The sequence below is a fragment of the Agelaius phoeniceus genome, chromosome Z (genome assembly GCF_051311805.1).
Source record: "Agelaius phoeniceus isolate bAgePho1 chromosome Z, bAgePho1.hap1, whole genome shotgun sequence".
Classification (NCBI taxonomy): domain Eukaryota; kingdom Metazoa; phylum Chordata; class Aves; order Passeriformes; family Icteridae; genus Agelaius; species Agelaius phoeniceus.
Window position 1 is genome coordinate 66140644 of NC_135303.1, and position 24743 is coordinate 66165386.

General features: G+C 36.9%; 1 protein-coding gene across 1 annotated transcript; it reads right to left on the reverse strand.

Annotated features, from left to right (window-relative positions):
• Positions 1-1991: 1991 nt before the first annotated feature.
• Positions 1992-23439, reverse strand: LOC143692204 (uncharacterized). The gene is made up of 7 exons (XM_077171870.1): positions 23377-23439; positions 20215-20382; positions 18592-18714; positions 16521-16562; positions 14051-14139; positions 12177-12269; positions 1992-4722 (listed from the first exon to the last, which is right to left on the reverse strand). The coding sequence occupies exons 2-7, from the start codon at positions 20321-20323 to the stop codon at positions 4534-4536; spliced, it is 645 nt and encodes a 214-aa protein (XP_077027985.1). The 5' UTR covers positions 20324-20382; positions 23377-23439; the 3' UTR covers positions 1992-4533.
• Positions 23440-24743: the final 1304 nt, after the last annotated feature.

Genomic DNA, 24743 nt, shown 5'->3' on the forward strand with positions numbered 1-24743 from the left:
CTTCCTCCTCAGGTGCTCCGTCCTCCTTACTTTCTCTTGCCTCTGCTCAGCCTTGCTCCAGTAGGTGGTGGAAAGCCCAAAATTGAACACAGTACTACTGTGTCATGGATGGATTGATGTGCTGCACTTGTAACAGAGATGTAGCAATGTGTTTTTTCGTCTAAACCAGCGATTTACCAAAGTTTCATAGTAAATGTGAGAGTTGTTAAATCAGAAGTGGTGGCAAGGAGCTCTTAAGTGTTTACTGCATAAAGGACAGGGTCAGGCAGAACTCTCAGAGACCTTGCTGTTGACTCAGAGGTTCAGAAAGGACCCTGTTGCTTTCTAAACTTCTTTCATGAGGGGAGCTCACATGCTGCTGCATCCAGACTTAGTCCCAGACTTAGTCCATGTCTGAATGATGACATGGGCACAATCAATCCCTTATATCTTAGGCAGGATTTCAAAGTTTAGGATCCAATTGATCCCTTACCAAGGATCTATTACAACAGGGAATCTCTCAGCCTTGAGGAGTAACCTTGAGAGGTGTCCCTGCTCAAGGGGAGGTCCTGGCTGCAGCCTGCTGTCCCATGGGAGAGATCAATGGGCCCTGGGCTCTCCTTTGTTTCTGGGGGAGGATGGCTGACTTGCACCAGCTCTACTCGGGCTTGGCACGTGCTCAACTAGCCCTTGCCTTGCTGAACAAGAATTATGGACCTTGGCTGTTGAGCAAGAGTTATGGCCCTGAACTATTGTATCTGTCAGTCAGATGCACCACAAACATCACTGGTGGCCATTGCTCGAGTAGAAATGGGGGAAGTGGGGATACACCATCACATGCAGACATAGTCTTGAAAATGCCAAATAGAGGGAAAAGTTCGTTCCTTGACCTCTTAGTCTGCACCTTTCAGTCATTCCAGACTAGGTTAGATCCAGGACATCTAGGCTCTATGTAATCTGGAAATTAATACTGAGGTTTGGAAAAAGAAATATATTTTTTGTTTTCAGCTAAATGAGAACTTTTTATAGTTGATGACGTGATGAAATGTGGATAGCAGTTTACAAGAGACCACAAGATGGTGCTAGAGATGGACGACTTCAAGGAGCTGTACAGTAGCAGCCACTGTGTCTTGTTTCTGGGCACCAGTCAGGCCAGAGACAATGAAGGGAGGGCCTGGTAGAGTATCTTCTTTTCTGCAGTCTCTTTGTATAAACAGGGAATATGGAGAGTCACACTTACAGCACACAAACAGATTTCTTTGGTTAGAGAAATTATGGACTAGCAGAATCACAACCAAAGTGATGCTAAAATAATGTCTGTTTATAATAATGTATGTATATATATGTATATAATATAATGTACATATATAATATATAATGTATATATAATAATGTCTGTTTATTCAAAATTCATGCCATGTACATGTAAAAGTAGCAACACTCAAGGGAGAGTATTTTTCTGTTTGAATCAGCTGGGAATTAGAAGACACACATGTATTTACTGGGATGGCACCCTGACCACATCATCCTGTCTAAGAAAAAAGAACCCTTGACATCAGACTGAGTGCACAGTGAGCATTTAACACCACGGAAGAGGCATAAATGAGTCCTTCTACCGAGATGTTGTGTTACTGAAGATCCTTAACTGAAACTGCATAATTTGGATTGCTTACAAGTTTTAGCAGTTTTGTAATTGCACCTATGTGAGATTGTAAAAATTTGTTTAGACTGTAGAGACATTCAGTGTCTACTGAATGTTGAACAAGGATTATGGCCCTTGGCTGCTGAGCAGGAGTTATGGCCCTGAATCACAAACATCACTGGTGGCCATTGCTCGAGCAGAAATGGGGGAAGTGGGGACACACCATCACGTGCAGACATAGCCTTGAAAAAATGCCAAATAGAGGCAAGAAAAATGACAACTTCTAATTCCAATTTCTAGCTCTTTTGGTTCCCTATAATGAAGGAAGCGTATGTAACACAGAGAAATATCACTTGCTTTACAGTTATTGTAGTTCTTCTCACAGGTTTTATTGTAGGAAGTCACAAATATGGTCAAAATGCTACAAGTAATATATGAAGAATACTTGCATTACATTGGTCTAAGCAAACAAAATGCAGTACTTTATTTAAGGCACAGCTTTGGAAGGGCAGAAATACAAGAGTGACATATATATATTATTTTAATAATTATCACATCTGTTAAATGAAAGTTAAAGAATATAATTGTTGTTTTAAACAGCAAAATACTAATTATATTTCATATTTGAATGTTAGACACATTGGATTTTATTGTAAAGTGTTTGAAACTATATTTTTCTGAAAGGCTAAAAATGAAAGCCATTCTGAAATGGCTTTCATTTTCTGTTTTAAAATAAAATTTCTAAATTATTTCCACCTCACATATTAAAAACTTTTCTGCCACTCGCAAGACACTTAGATTAGTGGGAACTGGAAAATGTCAATTTGAAGGGATTTTATGATCAAAAATAAGACTTCAGCAAAGATTAGGATAGAGAATTTTTAAACTGGCTTTACTCTATACATTAAAAATTATGAAGTTGTCTGATTTTACTGTGTTTTATGAGAAAAGAAGTCAAATGATATTACTATCTTAGACATCAAATCCAAAATTTTACAAAATTATGACTGCTGTATTCCATAAGGGTTTATTTTCCCTTGAATTGTTAAAAAGATGGCACATGGTAAAAGTACAAAATTCTGCATATAACCATAATTTAAATTTTAACTATAAAACAGATTAAAATTTAACTGAGGTAAATGTTACTTTTGTGGTGATATCAGCAAAGCTGATTTCATTAATATGCTTTGTACAGGCTTTATGGTGACTTGTCGTCTTTTCATCAACTTCCCATCTAGCACAATCTATAATTTAGTGAGGTGACTACACTACACTACCAATAATAAATGTATGACTATGAAGTATTAGTGTATCAGATAGTGAAATTAACGTTCTTACTACGACTGAATCTATTTCTTGTGCGACATCTTAAGCAGTTTAAGTTAACTTGATTCTAGTGTAATAAATGCTGATTTATTATATTAATATCTAGAGTTTTTAGAGTCTTCATGCTAACTCTTGGCAGTTTATTGAACTCTTGGCAGGTCCAGAGCTTGTAAGTATTATTTAGAAAATATTTAAAAGCTCTCTTCAATGAGCATTATAACTAACATAAAGATTTTTGCTATTTGAAGAATACAACAAGCAAGCTGTGAAATCTTTTAAGGTCTCACAGACCTTTGGAGTTTAGTTTACAACAGAAAATTGCATTATTGCAATGTGCATTGGTGTGATTGACTGACTGGTGTTAGGATTCTTATTTCAGCTGTTTGCATTGTTTATTATACTTACCCAGGATTACTCCTGCAAGTGTGTTATATTGTAGGCTGTTTTGCTGCAATTAAGCAGCAGTCTCTTGGTGTAGGTGCACTATTTATACACATACAGTCTCAAATTACTTGCGTCACAGAAAATTGCCACTAAATCAGAGTGGAAGATAATGTACAGCAATGAAGAGCCAGATCTTTAACCCTTAGTGATCCTGATAATTTTCAGGTTGTTTTCTCATGTATTTCAAATAGGTTATGGTTTGGGGGGCATGGTCTATGGACATTTAAGTGTCACATCTTCCATTTGACATTGACAGACCCTGTAGCCCAAAGTTAAGTACTCTTATGGGTCCTCCAGTGTAGCCCACCTAAACACTTAATGTTTATTTTATTCAGTAATTTTGAACATTACTGTTTTTCTGATACTGTTCTGCACTCTGCTTTGCAATTTAACATGCAATTGTATTTCCCTCTATGACTCAGAAGTGGAAGCCAATGTGTCAGAGCAATTTTCTGCTGTGTTTGCAGGCATCTGTTATGGCCCATCAGTTCAATGTGCCTCCCTCCCTCTGCCTGCACATTGTGCATCTGATGCTCTGTGTACATTTTCTTAGGGAGCTGCCGTGCTGGAGAGATGCTGAAATTGCATAGTGTACTACATGGGCTGGCTTGGAGCTAGAGGTGCAGAGACATCTTCTAGCTTCCAGCATCTTCCCTTATTCTCAGATAGAGTCAAGACACCTATTCTTACTCTTTCTCCAAGTCAGTCAGTCAGGATATGCACATATGCATTTAACAACTTCTGAAAGTTTTCTTGTCACACTCAGGTGAGCTTATAAGACACAGTTTATAAAAAGTAAAATGTTTATCGCATGGAAAACTAATGGCATATTTTATGATCATATTCATATATGTTCCTTATTGTTGCCATCTTTGAAATATCCCCTGTATATTTTCCCACACCAGAATATTTTGTTTCCTTAAAAACACAATTGGAAGGTAGGACACAGAGACTGATCAGTTAGTATGCTTTTCAAACTTAGCCTTCCTCTTTTGCTATTGAATGTCCAGAAATAAAGGATTTTGGTGGCTTAGAAATTATGAAAATGTAAAAATTTAGCCCAAACAGAAATTAGCTGGTGTCAAACTTCCTCATCTTCTTAGGAGATGTATGGGCACTTAGGCCACTGAAAGGTAGACAAGTTACTTTTCCTGTAAATATGACACCCTGAAGTAAAAATTTTTGTCCTCATTGGGCTCTTTGTTTTCCAGCTTGCGAATATCAAGTGAGTCATCATTCACACACAGATAGTAACTTCTGTCTTCATAGCATTGGAACTGCACTGAATCTCCTTGGTAATGCATGATGAAGAAGTTATTATCTTCACTCAGCTATGAAAATACACAAAGTAAAAAACACATTGTATTTCTAATGCCATTCCATAATGTCAAATGTGACAAAAATTCATGTATGCTGTTGGTTTGTTATATTTTATGCTTGTTATACTTTTCTCCAGTGACTCATATTTACCAATTTTTAAATAAACCTTAGGCAACAATTAATAATTTTGGGATTGATTCTTTGATAACTATGAATAAAAGTAATACCCATGTCCCTCAAAAGACTGAGTAATACCAGACTAATAGATGCATTCCTTTGCTTCACAAAAATACCAGCACAGTTTTCTCAGTGTATTTATGATATCTTAAGTTTTTCATTTGGTTATTTTCTCACCTTAGGCCTACCCTATCAATTGCCACTAGCAGTAAAATGTCTATCCACAGTTTTGCTTGCTTCTTTTGGAGTAAAATTAGAATGTTACAGTAGAAACTACTCTTAAACAACTTAAGCTCTATTACCTGTGGCTTTTCTGTATATCTCAGGTTCCAATGCACTTTTTAAAAAGATCCATCTCTGGAGCAATAGCTATTGTCTAAGGAGCTACTCTGTGTGTGTGGGTGGGTGAGTGGGTGGGTGGGTGTATATATTTGTGCTGACTGGGCATCTCAGGGTGAGGATGGAAAAAGAGTTACAAAAAACCATCGTGCTAGAGAGAGGAAGAGTCTGTACTGAAATCTGCAGAAACTGCTAAGCTTGGGGCTCCAAAGGGCTGCTGAACCTGCCCATGGTCTCCAGCACTCCTCCAGCGCCCTACCACAGGTCGTGTAATCCACATCACATCCAAGCAGCTGCTGTAGCTGGACAGAGATTACTGGGCAGTGTGTGTGAGCACAGCTGCTGGAATCAGCAGCCCTGGGTGTGACTGTGCACAGCTGCCTGGAACTTGCTGGGCTGGGGGTGTGAGCCCCTGCTCCTGCCTCTGTGCGCTGAGAGAAGGAGTAACTGTCAATACTGTGTGAGTAGTTACCTGATGCTAATAGTGGGACATTAATTAATAGAAGGTTGAGATTTGTGTTTCCCCCAACGCAGCTTCCTGCCAGAGGGCAGGGAATTTAAAGTATCCTTTGGGAAAGACTGAACATATAAAAATCAAATTATTTTAACTTTCCTTTTGAGTGACCTTGTTCAACACTCTTGCTCTGCCTATGTTCTATAAGTCTGCCCATGTTCTGCCCAGTTCTATAACTCTGACTAGTCTGGTGTATTATCATTCCTTAAGGGGACCTCTAAAAGGAAACAGAATCCTTGAGGAAAAGCAGGAGTGCATGTAAAGGTACTAGCTTGCTGGAGATTACAGTGTTGGCAATAACCACCTTTTGACAGAAGGAGCAATGTGTCCTTTTAGCCTGTATGACAACAGGAGATGGAAAGAAATTGTCCTGCAGTTATTGCAGAATACCTCAAGGAAACTTGGGGAATACACCTGTTATCAGCAAAGCTATAATGGGAAGCAGCTAGAATATTCTGTCCTGATCAATTCAATGAAACAACAGTGTCTGCAGCTTCAAAAAAAAATTGAAGTTTTAAAAAATACTGTTAAGAAAGTTGAAAAAGATTTGTGTTTTGGGAAACAAATACCTACTAGGGACTCAGAATGGTAAAAAGTAAACATAAAAGGAATAAGAATGTTTGGTGAAAGAAAGCCAGTAGAAGCAAGGAGGGAGATTCATATGTACAATGCAGAAATTCACGCTAGAGCAAGGGAGATTCCAAAGGGGTTTTGTAAAGCAAAATTTACATGCTCACAAAGGCAAATTGAGATTCAGAAATTTAAAAATACCTACTGTACCTGCATGAAATGATGGAAAATTAGATGGAAAACTGTAAGAGGAAAATGATTTGGAGAATGACACTATTTGGCTGGGAGAAGGAAGAACTCAAAATAGAAGTATAATGAAACACCATCAGGGCTGGGATGGGCAGTAGGTCTTTGGAAAGAGCAAAATGTTTTGCAAGAAATCATGGAAGAGGTGATTTTCTATTATGACCTGTAAAGGAGGATGATGAGAAAACCTGGAGAATGTGGTGGACTACTGCCAGATAATGTTCCTCCTGAGGATGGTTTCTACAGTAGGACTCAAGACAATTTGCAAGTTCCAAGAAAAAAGCTACTGATTTTTAGATACAATCTGATATTTTGCTTTCCATTGCATTAAATGAAGAACCAATTTACAGCTTAGGTTTCACATTTAATGACAAAAAATTCACCTTTATTCATGTCCCACAGGTGGTTCACAATGCACTTGAAATAGAACACATATGCTCATGTCAGAAAAATGCCACAAATATTGTCTTACAGGCTAAAGAAAAACGGGTCAGAGAGTAGTATACAAGTTTTAAAATGAATAGACTCAAAATTATATAAAGTCAGATCAATTATGGCACAATGAGCATTACTCCAAGCTAGGTTCAAATCCTGCACTGTAACCTAGGAAGAAACTAGAAGATAAAAAGGAACGGATTTGAAGGCCAGCTGAAACAGAACATCTTGCGGTGTTATAATGTGTTACACAAAGGAGTGTAGGGCACACTGCAATCTACATTTTGCCTCAGATCAAAGAGAATCAAAGGAATCAAAGAGCATGTGATCAAAGAGACATGAGTGTGCAATGATGATAAGCAAACTAGTAAAACTGAACTGCCACCTCAATTGTATCACAGAAGTTATGGACATTGAAAGGCGTTACAAATTAGTTATGTGGTTTGTGGCTAAAACAGGATTGATGACACACCACTGAAAATTTTGGCTGTTGTGCAGTGCATGCACAACACCACGAGCTTCTCTTTCTTTCCATTCAGACTCAGTGCGTAAGCTGGGATGGACAAGAGGCTGAGATGCAACACAGCTGGGAGGACAGCTGTGTTAGAGTGGCCAGAGGGATACTCTATGTCATGTGATGTCATGACCAGTCATAAAGGATGTAAAGGATAGGAAATGTGGGGTTGGGAGGATGGGTGTCTGCTTCTGAGAAGACTACTACTCAGACACTGTCTGAGCATTGGTCAGGGGAGGAGATGAGTAAGTGCTTTTGCATCATTTGTGGTTTTTTCTGACCTTCGTATGTTTTACTTTTGAGTTTTTTTCTTAATTCAAAAATTTCCTTACTTTTGCTCTTGCTGTTCTCTAATAAACTGATAGTGTGGTGTTGGCTCTTGCAAATGTTAAATGTATGTTATAAGGTTAGAAGAAGTTCTGTTAAGATCTGGTGTCTTTTCATATAAGTTTTGTAATATTGAAAGTTAATCTCTGACCACTGGAAAGTTGAAGCAAGAAGGACTGCACAGACTCCAAAAGGTGGGACAAAGGAAGAGCTGGGTCGGAAGAGTGACATATGGATGAGTGTGGGGAGGGCTGGCTTACCAGGGGGTTGGCTTGTCAATAGCATATGTAAGGATTACTGCAGGTGTGGGCAGTGTGTGTCTGGCTGCAGCTAAGCACCCAGCACTGCCCCTTTTTCCTTATGCAGTCCCTTGTTGTGGTTCAATAAACCTTTCTAAATGTTAAGAAGTGAGGTGTCATTTCTCGCATATTCTGTCCCCTGGCAGGAGAGTGGGTCTGGTGCAGGGGCTTGGATGCTGGCTGGAGCAACGCACCTCAGTCTATTTTTTTACCACAGCTGGTCCTTCCTGACAAATAGTAGGGCTGTGCTTCCAGCCCTGGGTCAGTCAGCTTCAGGTGTATTGGACACCCCTCCACTGAAAGTAAACTTTGGCCTGTACACTGCTGCCAAAGTGATCAATAAAAATGCTTTGGCAATATCAGCTGTGGCATTCACTCTGCCACCTTTGATTCCATTCATACTGAAGGTGCAGGATCTCTGATACAGCAGCCCTGAATGAAAGGAATGTTCAGCCCAGAACAGTCCACTTTCAACACCCATCAGACTTCTACACTGGCCATATGTGACCACTGAAGAGTGAGTGAGGCTTGCAGATCACTCCTTGGTTTTTCAATAGATGAATCAACTTTTGGAGCAAAAAAACCCAAAAATCTCAGGCTGCATGCTGGGTGCCAAAAAAGACCATCAGCTTGCTGCCAAGCACAGTAAACATGGCATTGTCAGTACTTACAAGGTAAAAACTTCAGGATCAAGGTATCTTAGTAGGCCTCACCAGATTTTACATGTTTGGAGTTTATTTTGGCCAACTGGAGTAAAGAATAAGTCTCTTAATAAAGTCTTTCATGACTGCACAGCCTCTGGTATAATCTCCTTCCTTCTTGTCTTCACCAAACTACTCAGTAAAACAGAGAGGACTGTGGAATAAAAACTTTTACAGCTCTTAATAGAACTTTCACAGCTGCAGTACTTCAGGTCCCAGTCCACCCAGGCTGGGATATTCCAGTCAAAATTTTGGCAAATGCTGTCCAGATACAATGATCTAATAATCTTGCATTATCCAGCAAGGGACAATAACTTGAAGAAAAACAGCCTGATCCAGCAATTGAGATTGCTGAATTCTATCCTTTAGTATTCTTTTACGCATATGTGTTAATTAATGAAGATTTGAAACAGAGGGAAAATTGAGTGCTACTAGTACTTCAGAAAAGATGAGAGGGTGATGAATACATCACCAAAAGTCTGAGTATAGCAATGGGTCAAGAATACATTGAATATTATGGTTGAACCAGAACAGAAATTACACTAAAATGAGATACTACAGATGTAGTAGTGTATATGTACTGAAGATGTGTGCTTCTTTGATAACCATTGTATGCTCACTAATTTCTGCACTTCCAGAAGAGTAAAAAAAGAGAAATAGTAAAAAATTCACACATAATTAATGCAAATGATAAAATGGGAGCTGTCTTACCTACTGGGAGAATTATGAGCGATGGGTGGGGGAACAGCAAAAACCTTTTAAGTGGAGAATCTAAAGTGAAATACTGTTCTGTAGCCCTGAGATCATTCTGTTGTGTAGTTAACTGCATTTTTTTCTATGATATTATTAATTATGATAAGCATGGTCTATTATAGAGTTAGAATAATCACAGTTATAAGCAAATGCTCCTGAGTGAACTGTTGGGGTTGGCTTGTGCACTACTGCTCTGGCTGGGATGCTGCCACTGTGTGAACTGTGTGAGGCCATAGTTGTGCCTACAGTGCAGTTTTCCACTCCTGCCACAACAGCATTGCAATAAATATTGGTATTGCCTTTCTGACTTAATCCCCGATCAGAATCAGATGTTATTGTAAACTATTACTTGCTGTAATTTTAAATAATTATTTTATTGTTATTGCAATCTAATTAATATATTAAAATTTAATTTAATAAAAGATGTTTCAATTCATATTGATTGTGAACCATGTCTCAATGTTTCAATTGCCTTGGTTACAGAAATGAATGTTTACAACACATACAACTTGTTTACAGCTATACAACTCTTCCTGGTATAACGATAGGGTCCACAGATTCTCACATTTCTGCTAATTCTACTGGCAGTCTTCAAACAGAAAAAAAGAAAATGCCTGTCTTTTAGATTAGCTATTCAAAGCTAGTAGATTAAATATCACATTGCAGCTCTGAGTAGTTTTGTCATTATCCATGAGAAGTATTTCTCCATCTCAGTGCACTACTCCCACACTTTCTCATCCTAAGGACAATGCAGGCATTATTCATCACACTAGGAATTATTTACTGATCGGTACATTCATTTTAGAAGGTTTATGAAGAATCTCATGATTCAGAGTTGCCTATGATTTTGCCTCTTTACCCAACTGGATGTGGTTCAAGTGCAGACTTCTGATTTCTCCTCATACAAATGAGTGACTGTTTTTCTTCTATTTCAGGGTATCAGTAAGAAACCATGATGAGCAGATCATCATGGTTTGTCTTACTACGTAATGAATGGGATCCCAAAAAGAATTTTTCATTTTAACTATGTTTAAAAACCCAAAGTGATATATAGATCTCTACAGTAATTGTTACAGCTCTTTCCAGATGTCTCCCAAAACTTGCTGGCCTAAGGACACTAAACCTCTGTGAACAGCTCCAGTTTAAAAACTGTATGAAATAAAAAAGTGTATTAAATATAATTAGCAAAAGTCAATATGACTGTGATCATTTATAACATACAAGGGGGGGACTAAAAGTTGCATTAAAAATTTCCTAAGCTTTGCTGCTTTCTCCTGTGGGGAGCCAAAGAATATTACTGGCAGAAGAGTAACTCAGCAGAACTTGAACTGAAGGACCCACTTAGATTTTCCAGGCTCAGAATGTAGCAGATTTGTTCATTAATTATCAGTAGTGTAGCTCATACCTGTTGAAAACCATCTCAGATAGATGTCAATTTACCAGAATTGGAAATTCAATGCTTTCTGATTTAGGAGAAAGGTCAGCATTTTAGAAATTTTAGGCTGGGAATTTCAGGTTTTCAGGGTTTCACAGTCCCTCTTATGAAGTTCTGAAACTGCTTGGGTCCAGAGAGTTCTAATTTTGCCTAGTGAAATTGGAAAGATTGGCTTTTCAGTTGAATAATAAAGCCACAGGGCTACAGTCCTAATTAAAAATATTATTAGTTATATTTCCTTAGTTTTGCATTTTCTCTAGGTTATAACATCTACTATCCTAAAGTTTAGGTATCCCAAAGAGCAACTGATTTCCTTCATGTGCCTACTATGTTTTATCATTTCTATACAGAGAAGAGTCAACAAAACAAAGCGTTTGTCAAAAAAACATGTGAAGAAACCACCCAGTTATCTGTATTTCTGTCCACAACACATTACTCCCAATTTATAATCATCTGATGACATGAAATCCATCAGATGAATTTCTGATTCATCTGAAAAAACCCTGAAAATGACTGATTTCCTTCATGTGCCTACTATGTTTTATCATTTCTATACAGAGAAGAGTCAACAAAACAAAGCGTTTGTCAAAAAAACATGTGAAGAAACCACCCAGTTATCTGTATTTCTGTCCACAACACATTACTCCCAATTTATAATCATCTGATGACATGAAATCCATCAGATGAATTTCTGATTCATCTGAAAAAACCCTGAAAATGACAGGGTTTTATTACTTCCCAGAAGTTTATGACTGATGGATTCATTAGTTCTTTAAACATCATAACTTTTGTAATCTGATCCTTCTAGATCCCTTCTGCTAATGTACTCACCCAGATTTTCTGTATCTTGCCGAAGAATTTCTACCAGATAAAATCTACTTTGTGTCTCCCTTCATTTTGTATAAGCATAATAATACAGGAAACATATCCACCTTTCATGTTTCAATAGAAAGTCAGATATTTTGCCTGGAGATTGAAGGATGTAGTCATAATTGTATTTTCCCTTTTCTGAGAAAAAAAAATCAACTCAAAGAAAAGTAAGCAATTCGTCACTTATTGAGTAACAGGATGAATTTAGATGCCCTTTTTACACACCTGTATTTGCATACACAGTCTCACACATAGGTTTTTATTTGTTTGATCGTAATTGTATACCTGTTTAAAGTCAGGATCTTCATGGTTGCAAGTTTTCATATCACATCTCTTCACTGAAGGACAATCTGGCTCTGAACAGGATGCTTTTAAGACCTGTGTTTACAACAAACAGATTTATTAATTTTGTAATTTAATTTGGTAATTTTTTCATCATATTTTGCTTTTCAAACCCGTCAAATGTGGCGTTAGTTCTAAAAAAACCTATCTTTTTTTTTTAAAGTTCATTAATTATTACATTCAAATAATCCCAGATTAATAAATTGATAAATTATTGAAAAAAATTCATTAATATATTCCTCTTTCACAATTTGCACTGCAAAATGAATTGGGCTGAAAGCAAATACGCAAGACAGTCCTTCAAACTATGTAATGCCCAGGTCCTATCTAGAAATGCAGCCCTTATTGAACCGTATTGTACCAGGATACCAAAACTTTTTCCAGATAAGAAGCCTTGTCCTGTTCCATACCAGAATTCCTGTTGAGACTAAGGAAATTATTTGTATTGTGCTGGAAAAAGAAAGGTTTGTGATCTTTCCAAGGTTTTACACATTTGGTAGATGCTAAGTATGTCTTCAGATAAGAACTGCTTTCTATTGTGTCAAGAAAAAGAAAAGAATGATAAACAATTCTTATTTCACTTGCTGCACCTGTTGTTGTGCACAGGTGGAATGTGTTATGGAGATTTGTTTACCAAAGGGTGATTTCTTAATTGGCCAATGGTGATGGCCCTTGGATTCAATTGACCAATCTGGTCCAAGCTGTGTCGGACTGTTAGCGAGGGCGATGAGTTTCTTAGAAGTATGGTACGGCACGGCATGGCATGGCATGGCATGGTATAATAAAGCAATTGATCAGCCTTCTGAAATCATGGAGTCAATGTTAATTATCACGCCACTGGGGACCCATGCTATGATAAATCCATTAAGGCTCAACACTCAGTTCTTCTCTTGATTTGGTGGAACACCCCTCAAAAAATTGATTTATGAGAAGGCAACCTCTGAACCAGAAAAATCCTTTAAAAATAGTTGCTGTTTCAGGGACAGAAAGGAAAATCCCTTTCTGTGAGTAATAGGGTAAAATATGATTTATGCGTCTTACAATATATATTTCCCTAGAAAAATTCAGGAAATAGATTTTATGAAGAGTCATTGTGAGTTAAAAACAAATGAAAAAATCCAAGACTTTTTGAGAAAGCATTTGGTGATTTCCACCATCATGCATGCCTGACATTAGACAGAGGGTTATTCTTTATCTCAACATCTCTGTATAAACAGAGCTTCTTGGACCTTTGCTCTGCTGTAGACGGTAAATTGCAACATAGCATTCTTCCTCAGACAGATTTGGCACTGATTATAATCCCTCTCTGGGAAAGACTACCTTGCCTTCCCTTCCTATCAGAAGCAAACCTTCACAAGATTGGAGAAAATGGGAATGTTTAAACACCAGATGGCAAATGTTTGAAACTGGATGTTCAGCTGTGTGTTCTCTTCATCATATTCCTTGTTCTGTGATGTGCATTCATTGGAAGAAAATAATTTCCATCTTAAACTCATCTCTTTCCAAGGCAAGATTTCTGCTTTTTACTTTCCTCTTATTTTCCTGCATGTTTTCTGGCTAAGAAGCTCCCTCTTCCTCCACAGAGACTGGACCCCAACATCCCTGACTATCTTCTAGCGGCAGTAATCAACTACCCAACCCAAAAATTTTTGCAATAATCTTCTCTGAGTATTTCACAAAAAAGAATAAGGGGACATACTCAGAAGTTATGAAATGTGGAAGGTGGTAAGAAAAATGAATTTGAAAAGTTCTGTGGGGGAAATTGTCTTACAGTAAGAGAGAGCACCCACATGTTATAAAGAAAATAAACAACTTACCTTCAGGGAGAGATGTTTCTTACCCTTGCACAACAAGACAAATTCATTAAGCTTTGATCTCTGTGTGAGGCTCACCAAATTTTTAGCATCTGTTTTACACAGAAGAGAATATTGTAATAATATGAGTATCACTTTATAAAATAAAGAAGAGCTGAATATGCTCTACAAAGAGAAAGCATACTTAAGACATGGGAATAAAAATAAATACAATCACTCTTGATACCATTCTCTTGTCTAAAGTATTTAATGCCTGTGACTTTGTGAGACTTTAAATTTCCCATATATATATAGTTAATTTCTCTACTTTTATGGTCAATGTATGAAATATCAGTTGTACATTACTACATGTCATATGAACTACAAAGGCAAATGTAGTGGTAGATAACTCATATGTGTAGTAAACACATTTACTGTATACACCTGGCTATGTATGTCAATATGCAAAATGTAGCATTTTTTCCCCTCTACTTTTTTGCATGTTTCTAGATAATAATCCTTTCACTATTATAATTGTGGGTACATTGGATAAATTCCATTTTTGAGCTAATACTGTTTTTTTACCTTCAGGAAGTAAGACGATATCAATAATATGGGAGATTCTTCAGCCTGCTAAAGTGACAATGTTCATTGTTACCTTCTGGTACTTCAAGATGTCAGCAAAAAGTAAATAAATTAAGGTACCCTTTGCCAACTCATACAGCACACAAGAGCATTACCTAGCAAAACCCAATACGTATGTATTACATACATTGTAATTACATATTACGATTGTTCAATGATGCTATACTTATCTGACTGACTCGCAAACTTACTTCAAAAAACACCACTTATGCTTTTAGAAGTATGACAAGTGTTCCATTTAAGGCGGAAAATATAAAAGAAAGTGGCAGTTGATCTATATGTTTAACTGCAGCTGAATACAAATTTAAAAATGTTAGATTATTATGCATTACCACTTACAGTTAAGGAGTTTGGAGGTTTTTTATGTGTTACCAAAGGCATGTTTTAGCTTTTTAAGGATATGCAGAATTAGCAGAATGTATTCATCTCACTTGACTAATTTTAGCTTCTCTTGGACCTGATTTTAGTTGCCTTAACTTTCCTTAACTGTAATACTTTTGTATTATTCTTCTGAAGGAATTTTTCTGAGACCGCTTTAGCATGAAAATAGCATTAAAAATCCTTGTTAAAAATTGAGAAAAACTCAAACTGAATATGCCTTATTTGGTTTAAATGAGTATTTAGATAAATATAGTAGGCTACTATAGCAGGTCTACAATTCTGTTATTTTGTATTACTTTTTGTGATATCACCTTAGATTGCCTCAGGGGCAATTGTCCAGTTTTAGTTGTAGCATTTAAGAGACACATCAACAGGCAAGAGAGGTTTCTTATCAAAGTCAAGAGTGTTCTCTCTTGAAGGCAAGAGTGACAACAAAGGAGTTATGCAGGAGTCCATCCAGTTCACCAGGGACATCCATCGACATGACTTATATCCTAACTATCCTTATCTTTCTCCATCTAGAGTTTATTGTGACTTGCTTATACATTGTTTAGTCTGAGTAAGTCCAAAGGAGCCCAACTTTATCACCTCTAAAAGATGTCACAAGTGGTCTATCAAGCAGCCAGAGAATGGCAAGGAAAGCAAGGAACCTTTTTGTGATTGTATATCAATGATACTTCCACTCTGATGGATTTTGAATTAATTACCTTGTCTCTCTGGTCACTAAAACCTTACCAGAGTCTAAGGGGCAATTTAAAAATCCATGCAAAGAAAATGCCTTGAAATTAAATAAATAAAAAAACGTCTTGCTTAGGGATATCCCTAAAAGGTAAAGCTTTGGGATTTGAGAGGTTATCAGTATTTTTATACTGTTCCTTAGAAATCTTCATTTGTCCCTTCTTCAAGGTACATCTGGTACTGGACCAGATTTGTTTTTATTGTTACAGGAGCCCTTGATGATTGGAATTAGAGTGCATTTTTCTTCCACTGTAATACCTGAACTAATATACCTTTGATTTTCTCAATAATTTCGTAAGTGTACAATATGAAAGTTCCCAAAGCCTCCTCCTTCTTCATATTAATTTCTCTTTGGTTTTCCTCTCCTGCTAAAACAGGTCTCCACTTTGACTCATATGCCAGCAATGGAACACCCACACTTTTCTACAAAAACAATTTTGTATACAATATATTCCCTTGCATACATTTATTTTCAGTCCAAGTCACTACTCCTAATTTACAAATTTTGTACTTTGAAGATTTTTTCTTATGGAACACAGGAAGGCTCTTTTATTTTTAGACCGGTCCAGTAACTGAGCTAAGTGAAAAATCTGATACAATATGTTAGTTCTAATGGCAAATCTATGTGTAAAACACTACTACCTTCTTTTCCTACGCTCTAATATATCTTCAAAACCACACCCTAACAAAGAGATGATACCTTTTTTTCCCACAAGATGTTTTTCCTTACCTGCTGCTTCATTCCTTGTGAACACGCTTAACCACGCAATATCTAAAATAGAAGGTATTTAACAAATACATAGATCAAAGCATTCCTCAGATTTAAAAAGAATAGAAACAGTTTCAAGAATTGTTTTGAAACATAATCTGAGAAAAAATGTGTAATTGCAACAGACATCAGATTTCTTTTCTTGAGAGTCTCCGAATTCACTCAACCCTGTAAGGCTGTACAGTTCGACTTGTGAACAGGTACACTGAAGCCTGAACACTGAGCTTAAAAAGTGTATTGATTGCTTAATTATATTTTGCAACAGAGAATGCACCTAAGAAACAAGGAGTTGGTAACCAGCTGTAAAGCCTACTGTGCTATTAAAGAGGAGCCTGAAGTCCTTTGGCATGAAAGTGAGTACCTTAATATTAAATGTATGGGACTGGAAGGCAACAAGTAACAATAGCAGGTTGTTTCTGGCTTTTCTAACATCAGCCTGAATCACACAGCCAGTCAGCTGAGGAAACCATCATCCACTTCTGGTAAAAATGTCATAAACATCCTTGATACAACTTTTTCCTAATATTATGTTGTTGCAACTGTGTCATGAATATATGTCTTAGATGCTTATGTGTGCAATTATATTACACAACATTTCCTTTTTTGTTGTTGTTGGGGTTTTTGGGCCTTTTTTGTTTGGTTTGATTTTGGTTTCATTTTTGTGTTCTAGGAATATCAGTATCTTCTACATCAGGCTGGTCAGACCATGTATCTGTTCACAAACTGCTTCCATTGTATACCTATACTGGTTTTGGTTCAGTTCATAAATTAACAATAATAATTGTCTGAGTGACTCCAAAATTTGATGGAGTTATCAAGGAAAAGATACTGAAAAATATATAAAACACACTTAAGTACCCTATCAGTGTAGCTGTCATTATTCTCAATTTAATAGAATGAAAGTTTTAGTAATTCAATTAAAGATTAATTAATCAATTAATCCAACTAAAAGATTTCAACTTTTTCCTCTATTTTGGTTAAAAATATGTTTTATTGAGTTTTTTTTTCCTACTTTCACATCTCTGGAAATGGTACCATTCTAGAATAATTGCATCATTCTAGAATAATTGCATTTGATATTATTTAATTTTTCTCTACCAAAATCATATCCTCTAACAAGTCTTTGGAAGATGATAGCTATGTTAACATCTCTGGTGTCAAATACTTAAGCCCTTTTTGAGACAAAAGAGTTCAATTAAAAACAAAAGAGTTCAATTAAAAACAAAATAACCCCACAAATTCCAAAATGTGCCCTATTCTCCATTTTGCATTTGTTTTTGAGCATTACCTTTCCTTTGTCTCTCTTTTGAGCTAAATGTCTAGACTTCTCACTTAATCAAACGAGTGTAAACAATATAATCTTATCATTTAAATATATAATAAACCTACTGCAAATCAGGATAAAAGTATTCTTGTATCATTATCAATATTCATACAGATCCAATATATTGTTATGTCTACAGAGAACAGGATCACAGAATCATTTAGGTTGGAAAAGACCCTTATGATCATTGAATACAACCATAATCTGACACTGCCAAGTACACTATGTTCCTAATCACCACATCCAAACACCTAAATCCCTACAGAGTGGAGACACAAACACTTTCCTGAGCAGCCTGTTCCAAAGCTTGGCAGCACCTGCAACAGAGACATTTTTCCTAATATTTAATCTAAATTTCCCCTGGACAACCCGAGGCCGTTTCCCTTCATCCAGCCTCTTGTTGCCTGGGAGAAGGTAACAAGACCCCCACCTGGATACACCTTCCTGTTTGGCAGCTCTAGAGATAAGGTCCCTCCTGAGCCTGTTTTCCTCCAGGCTAAACACCCCCAGCTCCCTCCACTGCTCCTCACAGGACTTGTGCTCCAAACCCTTCCCCAGCTCCACTGCCCTTCTCTGGACATTCTCCAGCACCTCAATGTCTTTGTTGGAGAGAGGGGCCCAGGGACACATGACACAAAATAGTACATTTGAAAATTTCCTGAGTACTATATATGCAATTGGTGAGTTTCGGTATGTAAGGAGTATTACCTTCATGGGATTGTGAATCCTTGGTAGATATTTCATGATGACCATCTTCATCTATATCAAAATGCACTGTTTTTGAATCTTCAGTTAGTATATAGCATTTCAATGTTTGTCGCAGGCTAAACCCTAATAAAAAATGAGTTATAATTCATTTTACTATCAACAAAGAAATTACATCATTCCATTAGAAAAAGATCAAGGGCATTTTTTAACAATCTTTACTTGATAATCTATGTATATTTGAACTATGAACAGTATAGCCAACATACTAGAAATTATCTAGTGGGCTTAAGCAGCTGTTTTGAGGACTTGGTATTGGTGTGAAGACGGACAATAAATATTTCTTTGCTTAGAAGGTTATGTCAGTGACCTGACCAGGAAACTTGCCTGTTTCCCAGTTTTGCATTTTGAATATTGGATGTGGGTATAAATAGGACTTTTAGGTAAGAGTGCTAGCTAAAAAGCAGCATTTAGTTTGGGGATCAGATATCTTGTCCTGAAAAAAAAAACAAAACACAAACCAACAAACCCAGGTCTTTCTAACTAAAAGCTTCGAGGAGGGAAATTGCTCCCTTTCATTCCTAAATGTGACTGTGTTGTTCTGGATGTCAGAAGGATGTATGTCTGGACACCTGGATATGAGACATCTCCAGAATAACACTATAAGTCACAATTTTGATTATGTTCAGCTGAACATTGTTTTACTGGAAGAGATTTGATACTTTCAAATGCAGTTAAGACATTTCTGAAATGACAAAGATCTCCAGGGTATGCTGTGAGATAAAAAATCCTGCCTTTGCCAGAATAATTAGCCAAACAAAACAACAGGATACACAGAATGCATCAGCAGTAGCATAATGTTTTAGGAATGCTTGACTTCACAAAAAACTTTTTTACTTATTTTATAATAAGATACCTCCTCTGAAACATCTGTATTTAGGCAAATATTTTGAAAAAATTGCATTTTTTTCAAGAAGCTTTCTTTCCACCCTTTTTAGGCTGAGCAGAAACTCCTCTGCTCAGTAAGAGGGGGAGAAGGATGATGCACATCCTGACAGCTTGAATCACACACTCCAGAAGTGGCAGGTTCTGTGTTGGACCTTTGATTATATCTATAGCTGATTTGTGGTTGGACAAAGATTTTCTCTTCAAAGGCAGCTGACAATCAGGCTTCCAAAAAAAAAGATGCGTTGTTCTAAAAAGCAACAGAACAACTACAATAATCAATACAGAAAACTTTTTAAAAATTTTATCTTGAAGTAGCTATAGTGTAAGAATTCTACTTATAACTAGAATTACAGTGCCCAAAGAACTAGTACTAGCCCAAACTAGAATGGTTGGCAGGTCTGCTTATCATTCATCCTTCTCCAGGGAGGTACATTTGTACATTATGAGTTACTGGTATGAACATGGTGGGGTGAAAAATGTAATGTCATATTTTAAGGAGTATTTCTGTTCTGGTTATTTTAAAGGTAGCTTTGGGGTGTCTATTTTTCACCAAATATTTTTCTTTTTGACAGAATTATAGAAAAGCTGTTTCGCATGCTTAATTTTGTTGGGTTTTGCCTTGGATTGGAATATTCTTTTCAAGATTACAAACATATTTGTCACTCAGGGAAGAGTTACCTGACTTTCCAGGAGCTGTTGTCGTAGTTCCAAGACATTTCTTCTTCACAGACAGCCTTCTACGGAGAGGCCTTTGATACGGCGTACTACGGCCTGAGCGGAGCCGCATTGTCGAGGCGTTGAAGAAATACTGGTGACGATGATCTCACTTGACTTCCTTTTTGAGTCCTAAAGTAGGAGTTAGAATTTGTCACAAGACTTTGTGTTTCCATTGAGAAACAAATTTTCAAATATAATTTTGATAAATGACAGTTAATAGAAGTAGATGGACTCTAAAATTGTTTGACTGCTTGCATGATCCAAGCCTTTGTCTTGCAAAAAAACTGCATTTCCAGCGATGGTAAATCAGTTAACTACCTAAACTTTCACTAAGATGCATGCCAACATGGATAACACAGTTGTGTTGAACGAATGTTTTGAAAGACTTTCCCTTGGATAATATATAAGCAGTGTTTGTGGCTTCAGTTTTTGTTTGTCAATCATAGGAAGCTACCTACATTTTGCTAACTGAATTGAAAAATCACATCCATTCTGTGGATACAGCATAAGATAATTGTCAAAGTATTAATAAATGATTGAAAATTATGCTAACTACAAAACAGCATGATCTGACTTTCAGAGGTATACATAGGTATATTGCAATCTTAAACCAAGGTTCAGGAAATCTTGCCTCAGAAATGAGGACTTGAATTTGGAAACTTGAGGAATATGTTATAATTATTAAGGAATATCAGATTAGATACCTGAAGGAGAGCTTGATATCTAAGAATGTGAACTGCTTTGATGGTGAAACCACCCAGGCAGCTACTAAGGTAATCCCAAAGTTGCAATTCAAATCACTGCATTTCAGGAAAGCTAAGGACCTTACTTTGGTTTAAAGAAAGGAAAGCTGAAATTCTGAAGTCTACGTGCTCTCCTGAAGTCACTTGTTTATGGCAAGTGTTTATGGCAAGTGCAGGCCAAAGAAAACAACAAGCTTCAATTCTGTCAGGTATCCTGGAGAATGAAACAACCGAAAATGGGTATGATTTTAGCCCCATGCAGCCTTGCACAGAATAATTAAATATCTGTCAGACAAGAAAGATTATGGCTCTGACACAAGTGTAATGGTTTGTAAATTCACCCAAGGAAGAGTAGGGCAGTTCTGTTTTCTGGTTTGGCTCACTTTCCTGATGCAAAGCTTCGTATTAAATTTTTTACACGAAATGAAAAACTTCTGCCCCGGCAGTTCTCTTGTTACCAGACTAAAAGGGATAACTATGGCTCTTCAGTCTAGTTATAACTCTAGACTGTCTCAGTCTCTTCAACTCTAGTTATAACAACATTCAGTTAGATCACTGAAAAGTGAAACATTTGTTATATGGGATTGCTCTTCCTTGTGAATAGGGCTCATATAATTAATGATAACTTGCAGCCAGAGGTAGAACGAAAAGGCTGGGTCTCCCACATCCTGCTGAAACTGCTTTATCACTGAGCATTCTTAACAAAAGAAAACATTCTTTGTGGTTTTTTTCGCTAGGAAACGGGTATCTGGAAATTCCACCTGAATCGGGCTCTAGGGCGTGTGTGGACAGTAGTGCCACCTTGTGCATCTTGAGAGACGTAAGTCTCTAGGAGTTCATTAACAAAGCCTCAAGACTTTGCTGGGTCTGCGAGGCTCAAAACCACACAATCACTTACTCAAGTTTCCTACTAAAAACAAGTGTAATTCTAGTTTGGCTGCTCTTGATCATAAGTTCTGAAGATCCCAATTCCTGGTTTTGATCTATCTTCAGTCTTGTACCTGCATAACTTACACTCACAACGGTAAGACAAAAACGAGAATGACCACAAGTCAGGACTGAAGAATTCCAGAAGAGGGCAGGCCAGTTCAAAGAAACATGTTTAGGAAGTGGATAAATTCTGAAGTAACTTTCTATGATGAACTATGGACAGGTAACCTTGATGTTATGAAGGACTGTACTAAATTTTAATTATTTTGTCTTGTTTAAACGAGTAGAAAATAGAAAAGTCTGTGGTAGAACTTCACCTCTGTTGGCTCTCCAGAAGCCAATTAGTTGTTCTCCAGAACAATTAAAACTCCCTAAAATAAATAAAACAAGCGTTCACACCTTGAATTGCCATATATTCCTTAAGACTGAGTGACATATAAATGCTCCCATTTCAAGAAACTTTTCCTGTCATTACATGTTCTTATATACATGTCACCTATGCCCACATTTTTCACTCTTTGTCATAGTCTTTTATGCTGTGTATATCTTCCTATGTTGATTTCTTTATCCTAATGTCTTTCATACCTATTTCTTCAGTAATTTCTCTCTTCTGTAAGGTATACATTGAAGTGGACTAAGAAAACTTGGATATTGTTCTTGGCTGCAAATGCGTCAACCACTGTTTTCATAACTTGGATCTGATTAGTTTCATTTTGCATCCAAACTAAGTATAAAGGAATTAAAGGTCTCTAAACTGCTGAAACTAGCAGCAGTCTAATTACTCTTAATAAACTAATGAGTATGTTTGTGGCCCAAGACAACAAGATCATACTAAAAGCAGAAGAAATTTGTTTTTTTACCACTACATGGATTATATTAATTCATTGATATGAAGACAGCAAAGAAAACCTGTTATATAGCCTCTCTTGCTCCCGTTGTGATCTTGTTTGCTCTCTCTTTCATTTAACCCCAAGATACATGTGATCATAAAATTAAATTAAATCAAATTCAGTGCATAAAAACATTTAAAACTTTGGAATTCATCCATATGGTGGTATGTTCCAAATATTATCTCATACCATGCTGACAAATTCCTAACATGATAAGTCTTAAGATCCTTACAGGGTCAGAACTGTTTTAGTTGAATATATTGGGTCACAGCTGTCAGGCCTGCTAGCAGAGGTAGTAACTCCTCCAGGTTTATTCCAATTAAAGTGGATTAAAAAGAATTTTTGGCATCCTCTAGCTAATAAAAAGTGAGGTTTACAAAATCTATTATCTAAACTAGACACAGGAATACACAAAAATGAACATAAACTAGATGAAGAAAGAGATTTCTTAAGAAAACTTTAGGATCAACTGAAATAATCACTCTTTCATAAAATTTCAACAGTCTGATAACATAATCTTAAATTATTTAATCCTGCTGTAATCTGCCATTCTTGCTTACCTTACTTCGTCTCTGCTGGGATACTTCTACTGAACAGAATGCTAGAAGCAGCTCTGTTACAGCCAATTTATTGTCTGAACAGAGGGCAGGAAGCCAAACCTCTGAATAAAACAAAAGTCTGACGTGGATCTAATCTTCTAGATCTCTCACACTCTCATTTATATCAACATTCCAATTGTTCTAACTATTCCTGGAATTACAAAAGGGTTGGAAATTGTAGGAGCAAACTTTTAAATGCCTATTTTTGTATGATGCCACAGAAGCTTTTCTGCCTAGAACTGCATGCAAATTTTTAGCCACTAGTTTTGTGTATTCTATTCCTATATTTTATGTCACTAATATTGTTCTTGTTATCTGTCATTCTTCCAGGGCTGAGTCATGTGCAGATACTAGGGTTATAGTAATAAGACATATTAAAAGTAGGAGTGTAGCCTCTGTTTCAGGGAGCTCAAAACATTTTCCCAGCTATCAAATGGGCTTTGCCTGCATGGCATCAATTTCCATACTTGGACTGCTAAAAGTGGATGTGATTCCTGCCTTTGCCCATGAGGCCCCGTAATATGTAGGTTTTCATTAACAAATTTAGCACATTCAGTTGGCCTTATCTACCTGTTTGCATTTCAAACCCTTCACTCCTATTGGTGAGTCCTTCCTATTCATATTATCTAACCCTTTTTTAATTAGCAAGCCTTGCATTTTTACAGGAATAAGTAACATTTTTATTTACTCACAGAAATGAGAAAAAATCCCGTAAAACCAATTACATTTACTTTTTTGGCCAAAGCATTCTTAAAATCAAGAAGCTACTGCTTTTATCTAGAGTTTGTTTACTATATAAAGAAGGTTACATAATTTATCTGTGTTTGGTTTAGGATAAGTCTTTTTCATTTTCCAAGCCCTCACCAAACACTGGTAATGTATTGGGTCAACAGAAAAACTTTATTGAAACACATACTTAGTGACAAAGCAATGTGATACTTTGAAATCAAGTCTTTGTGGGGAAGTTTCTAAATGGCATGGTGTAAGATTGTCCTTTCAGTACACAATTGTCCTAATTTTGTAGGGATAGAGTTAATTTTCATGCTGGTATATGGCATAATGTTGTGATTTATATTTAGGATGAGAATAATGTTGATAGCAGACTGATGGGTGAAGTGTTAAGCATTAAGACAAGGACTTTTTCTGTTTCTCACATCACACTACCAGTGAGGAGGCTGCGAGACACGAGTAGCTGGGAGGAGACAGAGGTGATATAGCTGACCGTGACTGACTGGAAGGATATTCCATACTATATGGTGTAAAGCTCAGTAATATCAGCTGCAGATAAAGCTGGCTGGGGGCTTGGGAACAGCTGTGTATCTGCTAGC